General features: G+C 38.1%; 1 protein-coding gene and 1 non-coding gene across 4 annotated transcripts; one reads left to right on the top strand and one right to left on the bottom strand.

Annotated features, from left to right (window-relative positions):
* Positions 1–1,533: 1,533 nt before the first annotated feature.
* Positions 1,534–1,636, top strand: LOC142173140 (small nucleolar RNA R71). Its single transcript, XR_012702573.1, has one exon. It is a non-coding gene; the product is annotated as a small nucleolar RNA R71 (small nucleolar RNA).
* A 1,367-nt stretch (positions 1,637–3,003) lies between these two features.
* On the bottom strand, positions 3,004–7,046 carry LOC107783139 (F-box/kelch-repeat protein At3g27150-like). 3 transcript variants are annotated; one of them, XM_075236779.1, is made up of 3 exons: positions 6,862–7,045; positions 4,593–5,759; positions 3,004–3,510 (listed from the first exon to the last, which is right to left on the bottom strand). In XM_075236779.1, exons 2-3 carry the CDS (start codon positions 5,716–5,718, stop codon positions 3,497–3,499), a joined length of 1,140 nt encoding a protein of 379 aa, XP_075092880.1. In that variant the 5' UTR covers positions 5,719–5,759; positions 6,862–7,045; the 3' UTR covers positions 3,004–3,496. The 3 variants fall into 3 exon arrangements, with proteins under 3 accessions (XP_075092880.1, XP_075092879.1, XP_016459627.1); XM_075236778.1 differs by lacking the exon at positions 3,004–3,510 and having other exon boundaries at positions 4,299–5,721; positions 6,862–7,046; XM_016604141.2 differs by lacking the exon at positions 3,004–3,510 and having other exon boundaries at positions 4,299–5,759.
* Between the last annotated feature and the right edge of the window lie 535 nt (positions 7,047–7,581).

Here is a 7,581-nt window from a genome sequence, read left to right as displayed (position 1 = left end):
AGTATACCAGAGGGTCGTTTCACTGTCCTGTCAGCCAACTGCAACAACATAGATGTGGGTCTAACTCTTCCAATGCCCAGCCTCTTATAAATCGCCAGGGGCATAAGATTGATGCTGGCCTCTAGATCACACAGTGCTTTAGCAAAAGAAAAAGTACCAATAGTGCATGGAATTGTAAAGCTCCCTGGGTCAGAGAGCTTTTCTGCAATTGGTCTAGTCACCACTGCACTACATGTCTGAGTAAGAGTAACTATGGCTAAGTCTTGGAAATCAAACTTTCGGGACATCAAGTCCTTCATCATTTTTGCATACCCAGGCATCTCCTTCAAAGCTTCAATCAATGGTATGTTTACCTGGATTTGTTTCAGCATTTCGAAGAACTTCTTGTATTGTTCCTCCTTTTGATACTTAGCTAGCCTCTGAGGGAAAGGTGCGAGAGGTCTCTTCTTCCCAATAAATTGGGATTGATCCTTATCAGCTACTACATCAACTACTAGTTCCTGGACTGTCTCAGCTTCTTTATCGGTCGCATTCTGGATGCTATTTTCTTCCTAGGCAGGCTGGACTGGCACCTCCGTCAGTTTCGTTGACTCATCCAGCTCAATGGGCACTGGTATAAGTGTCTCAGCTTGTCTAGTTTCTCGAGCCCTCTCTTGCTCTACATCCAGATCTCTTCCATTACGTAGACTTACTGCCATCAGCTGCTTTGGGCCTTGATCTTTTGGATTTATCTGGGTGTCTGCAGGTAGTGTCCCATGAGGACGATTGTTCAGAGACAGAGAAATTTGGCCCACCTGCACTTCAATATTCTTGATTGCTACATCATGTGCATCCACTCTCTCATTAATCTTTGCATTAGACCCAATAACCTGCTGCATCATTGCCTCAAGTCTAGTAAACCCATCTTTCTGTCTTCCACCATGCTGCTGCTGAGGAGGGTGATACCCCTGCTGCTGATTCTGATTATTATATCCCTATGGCCATGGGTAAGGTGCCATATTGTTAGGAGGTCTCATACCTCCTATGTTTCCATTGTTGAACTGTGGATGGACTGGCCTGTATTGCTGATTTTGCTGGCCCCAATTCTGACCACCCTGTCTCCGGCCTCCATAATTAGACACATAATTCATGTCTTTAGGATATTGGTGATGATCATGTTCTGCATTCCATTAGTTAACGATTGGATGACTAATGCAAGATGCGCACAATCCCCCATTGGTAGTATCTACGATGTGTGCCTGCTGCTTCTGCCCTGACTCTTCCACCTTTTTGGTGAGTATACTCATCTGTGTCAATAAGGTGGCCATATTTTCAGCCATAGATTTGGATGGATCTAAGGGCACTGAGTGAACCACTGGAGTGATAGGTGCATTCCTAGTTGTCCATCCCGAATTTTGTGTCATCTTGTCAAGCAGACTCTGGCCTTCTCTCCATGTTTTGCTCAAAAATGCTCCACCAGCTGAAGCATCAACAATGTTTTTCACGCTATCTGACAATCCCATGTAAAACCGCTGCCCCAACATCAGATCTGGAATATCATGGTGCGGGCATATAACCAGCATCCCTTTAAAGCGCTCTCATATTTCATGCAGTGTCTCCATTGGTCTCTGTTTAAAACTCAAAATTTCATCAATTTGTTGAGCAGTCTTATTGGGTGGGTGGAACTTGTTATGGAATTGCCTGAGTAACTCATCCCATGTTGTTATAGAATTTATGGGAAGTGAGTCTAGCCAAGTCTGGGCAGCTCCTGTCACTGAGAATGGAAACAATAACAGCTTGATTGCTTCAGGAGTTACGTTGGGCTGCCTTTGGGTTTTGCAGATAGAGAGGAAGTTCTTCAAGTGTTGCTGAGGATCTTCGACTTGCGACCCCGAAAATAGTCCCTTGTTCTGCAACAAGTGCATCATGTTATTCGTAATTTGGAATGACTCAGCCTGTATCTGCGGAACTACAATGGTTGTGGACATATTTTCAGCTATGGGTTGTGCCCAGTCATATAGAGCAGCCTCTAACACTATTGGTACCACTGAGTTTTCCTCGTGATCCCCCATGACTGTTTCGAATTGTGCAGTTGTTGGTTGTTGTTTGTTTTTTCGATTAGCCCGATTCAAGGCCATGAAAACTTTCTCGGGATCTGATAATGCTTCAAATACTTCACTAGATCTCGATGAGTTTCTAGGCATGCACCTGTGCAACCAAGTCAACAAACGTTAAAATTTCAATGTAAAAATTGGGTATAGAGAAAAAATGATTACAATAAGAATTTTTGTACTTCTTTCAATTGTAATTGATAACACCGTTAATTCCCCGGCAACGATGCCAAAATTTGATCACGCCCAACTATGCCTTATAAAAGGACAATGCGGACGTTGCAAATATAACCTGAGTATTTATGCCCAGAGTCGAATCCACAGAGAATTAACCTATCAATTACTTTCGTTGGACTTACTAAATTCTTTAGAATCAACTTCCCCAAACGTTGTGAATAACAGTTGATGGTATATTTAATAACTAAGATTGAAAGTCAATAAACAGTTGTAAACTAAATAAGCTTAAGTTATGAACAATAATGAGAAGGTTCTAAAGTAGTGATTTCCCTTATTGATGGAATCCCTTCTGTTTATGTTTCCTATAGATTTACCAACACATCTCTATCAACCATGAACATTCTTTTTACCGTGAATCTCTCTTGAGTAATCATGATAATTTACTAGACGCACTCTCCCGAGATACGCTAGCTGGCTTTATTTATTACAGTTCACTTTAGATTGCACCCAAGACTTCGTTATCCCTAATCCCGCCTTTAAACGCGCAGTTATAGATCCCTCTTATACTTTGGGAGTGCTGTTGTTCAACAATTACCTAAATATGCACTCTCTCCCGAGTTATGCATACTAAATAGGCACAACTAATTGAGGATCCTGTCAATTAACTACAACAAATACGTAGTTGAACAAATAGAGATTAAACTGGCAAACTATATTAACATAATCAAGAAGTTCATCCTTCAATAGGTTCCATAAAAACCCTAAGACAAAGGATTTAGCTACTCATGACAATGAGTAAATAAACTATGAAAATATTCATGATCAAAATTGCAAGAAAAATAAAGAGAAGAAGAAAATATGATGTTTTTGGTGATCTCTCACACTTGTTTCTCTTGCCAAAGTACTTTCTAAGACATTACCTCCTCCCTTGGACGAGTTCTATTGTTTAATATAGGGTTTTGGGCTAAAAATTCCGTGTTTTGCACTTGAGTCCCTCAATTTTTCGCTTCCTATCGCGGTCCTACCGCGGTTACGCCAGGACCGCGGCCAACTAGCCTCTCAGAATCCGCAACAGCCTTCTGCCGCGGTTCGACTGCGGTTACGCCGGGACCGCGGCAGTCCATCTCCAGTTCTGGTTTTGCTGCCTTCGCATGGTGCACTTAGCGGATATTGTACGATTGGCCTCTTTTTCTCCGTAATTGATCCCAAAAGTACTCCATAGACTTCTTTTATTGTATATAGCCTGTAAAACATGAAAAACACTAATCAGAGCATTTTGTTATCACTTTTTACCACAAAAACTATACAAGAAGGTGATTTCTTTAGAGCCTAATTATAGTCCAATTCACCTATTATCAATGACTGAAAGCATAAGAAGAAATAAGGAGAATACCTAGGGAAGTCTTATGGAGGGAGGTTTTTCTTTCTTTGGAGTCAATGAAAGTAGTCAAACAAGTAGTTTTTTCTTATTCATAATGTATGTTGATTTTTCTTATTCCTAACATATATGGTAAAATAAAAAAATCCTAACATGTGTTAAATTGTCGATTGCTCATGGATGGACTGATGGATGGACGCCTTTCCGACAAATCGTCAAAATTTTAGTAAACATTAGTATATCATAACTTTAGTACAAATTATTTAAAAATCCTAACTGTTACACAAATTTCACCAATTTTTTTTTTTTCAAAATTGATCCAAATCAAATTTCAAATGACTCCACGTTTGATATCCAACCTTGTAATACCTAGCACAACAATTTTTACCGGTTAGTATCAATAGACTCACTTTGACTTCTTCAACAATTAAGCTAAACAATATCCAATAAGAATGTTCTTCAAGTTTCTTCAACCAAACCAATTCAAACCGACCACAAATAAGCAATGGATCTTCAATACATATGAAGAAAATGGGGAAGGAAGAGAGGAAGGAGGAGGAGGAGGTGGAGTTCAGGCGGATGATGTATAAAAAATTTTAAATTAGGATTATCTTACACTACTGCACACTAAAAAATCAGTATAACACGCTCCATAAAAATAATAATCATGCAACCAAATTGAAAATTACATAAAACATAGCAAGTAGTATCCCAAAGTATTATAAACAGAACACAAGCACTAGTGAATATATGCAAAGCAAATATAAGAAACCAGTGGCAATGCCACTTATATCTTGATCATAATATAAAGGACATTATTCAAGCTACCATGACTGAACAGTTCAAGATAAAACTACTAAGTCGATTTCGACCACTGTCAAGAGGTTTCCACTGCAACTCCATTGCCTCAGGATCAGGACAACAAGTATATATAGCCATAGAATTACCAGAATAAGACACTGACGACGACGCAGCTCCTATTACAAGAAGTTCATTTCCCAGTGACTTGAATGCAATGCCCCATCCCCTGTTTGAATCAGCTCGTACTGGAACCGGTCCTAATTGTTTCCAAGTGTTGGTTTTCTTCAAGTAAACCTTCAGCTGATTCGAAGAAGCCTCGAGCGAGTATAGCTCATTATTCACGACAGCAAGGAGGGGCGGTGAATGGTAGTCCTGTACCGGATCATCCTTCAACATGTCCGGAATCAGCTCCCATTTGTTCTTAGCCTCGTCGAAAAATTCTCCACACGTTAACTCACCGTTCTCATTCCTTCCCCCGATCACGTAGAATTTATTGTCCATGTAGCATCCTGAACAAAGCTTTCTCTTCCTCTTCATCCTCGGTAGCGGGTCCCACAATCTACTATCGGGGTTGTATCTCTCAGCTGTGTCATAGACCTCGTTATTCGGCATAATACCAACACCACCAGCAACAAAAGCAGTGGTACCACAAGTTGCTGATGCAAATAAACACCTAGGATTAACCATAGAGGGGCCTTTGTGCCAACTATTTGTTGCTAGTTCGAACCTCCAAATAACGAGACCATCGATTTCCCTGCCCGAAACAAGCAAATGTGCGCCTACACAAAGTGATTCCTTATCACTAAACGGGAAGCACTCATCTGATGGTAAATCAGGCAGCTTCCTCCGCGACTTGAACTCTCGATCAAACGCCCACCAGTTAGTCTCCCCACTTGCCAACATGAATACTGAAGGTTCTTTAAATCCAATCTCTTTACGAATCTCAAATATCTCACCGCTCTTTAGAAGCATCGAACATCTCTTGTTTACGAGGCATAGTTTCCAATACTCCCACCTAGGAAACCTGGCTAGAATCAAGCTCTCAACCTGATAGTTGAGAGAGGGATAATCTGCATCCTGAGGTTCTCTACTAGAATTTTCAGCTCTCGAGGATTCGGGTCGAGAGATTCTAACTTTTTTGGAGGAATGGCTCTTGAAAGTGACCCAATCACCATATCTGAGATTTGATTTCTCATCAAGATCATAGTTAGCATGATGATGATCCAAGTTCATCTTTTCTTCATCAGATTCTGTTCTGTTTAAGTCCAACATCCTCTTAAGACATTCAGAGCTTTAAATCATCAGCAGTTAGCCTTAAAAAGGAACAAACAATCATTAATTGATCGGCAACAAAATTAAAATTGATCGGCAACATGGATCATTGATTGATAAGAAGATAAACATTTCCTTTAAAAAGTTTAAAATAGCAAAACCATGTGAATCAAGATATAGCCTCAAGAATTGAACTACAAAGATGAGCTTAGGACGCCCGGAAAAAGATATGAGGTGCTCGGAAATGGTCGAAGTAGTTGAATAGGAGGGAGCAAGAATTTCCAGGATCATTTGGAACAGTCCGTTTCGAAGCAGAAGAGCCGTTTTCAAGTAGTGTTCGATCGATTACGTATTAATCAATATTTGATTGATTGGTCTGACAGTATCTCTTCTATTTCATTCTTTTTGAGAAAAACATCTACTATAATGTTTGCCCAAAAAATGGAGGAATAGACCATTTCAGTATTGTGTTTGAAACAAACAGGTAATTAACATATTAGTGCATATACCAGCCCTTGTTTTCCACACCCTTTAATACCTTTTGGAGGATGTGATGGCTAAGAGTAATATGACACAACTTTTCTCTTTAAGGTAATTGTAGTAATTAATCACACAGAAACTGAATAACGAGCAAAAACACCTCATATGACCAAAATCAAAGTATTTAAGTTATATATACTGACAGTATACCGGTTTTTACACTATCAGTGTAATTTAAGTTATGGTGGCAGATTAATTAGTTTCAATTTGTACTAGGTTACCAATCAGTGTTTATCGTATAGATTTACTTGTAATTAGCTTACCTAATTGTGAGTATATAGAACTTAAACTCAAAATCAAGACAAACAGAAGTAGTTTCCACTTGCAAACTCGGTATGAAGAGCTATTAGATTTCAATAATTCATTATTGAATTTCAATAAACTCAAAGAATGCTACAAAATGAAAATAATCAAGTTGAAATCCGTATTTTTTTCTTAAGAAGAAATAGATTGGAAACTTAAGGAAAATGAATTTAACCCGAGTTTATGACTTTTTCCTCAGAAAACAGAAAGAAAAGAAAAACTACAAATCACATTATATTTACTCCAAAATACATTAAAAAAGTCTAAAACTAACTAAGAGAAAATCATGAATATATTTACCTTAATTAATTGGATTTTTTAAAATCCAACTAGTTTTTCTTCCTTTATTTCACATCATTTTCCTTCTTTGTGCTCCAGTTTTTCTTTCTCCCTCTTCTTGCTCTGTTGTTTATTTTATTTTTCTTCCTCTTTAAAGGGTTGGAGACAAGGTGATGGCAAGTTGAGAACTTCTCCACTTACCATACTATTTTATATGCTAATGGAGAGTTTATTATATTAAACCATCGTACTGAACTCTTATGGCAGTTCTATTATAAAATTACGAATTAACAATTCAAAGATAAAAAGTTAGCAATTGGCTAGAATCCACGAATCAGCTAATGACATGAAACATTTACCAAAGCTGTAGTGGTTATTATTGCATCACGATCTACTATCAATGCGAAAGAAAGAAAAAATGCAATTGAGGAGGTAGAAGTTAGATATTGGTTCAGTCGAACCCATTAATTTTTGTTCAATATATATATATATATATAAATTTAAAATTAATTTATTAATACTTGAAGCCATAATTCTAAAATTCAAAACTCGTAAAGTTGTAATTTTGGCTCTGCCCCTCTAGTAAATAAGCATGTGTATGTTCTTAGTGCACAAAAAATATTTAATTCCCTTTATAATAATTATTAGTCGGAAGATTATCTTAAACATACAATATAAGGAAGAATTAGTGGTATTAAAGATTGAGAGTGTGTTTGGTACCAACTTTTCTTTGTTTGATTG

Source organism: Nicotiana tabacum, chromosome 18 (genome assembly GCF_000715075.1).
Source record: "Nicotiana tabacum cultivar K326 chromosome 18, ASM71507v2, whole genome shotgun sequence".
Lineage (NCBI taxonomy): Eukaryota > Viridiplantae > Streptophyta > Magnoliopsida > Solanales > Solanaceae > Nicotiana > Nicotiana tabacum.
Note: the sequence above shows the minus strand (reverse complement) of the source record. Positions and strands in the feature narration are given on the sequence as shown.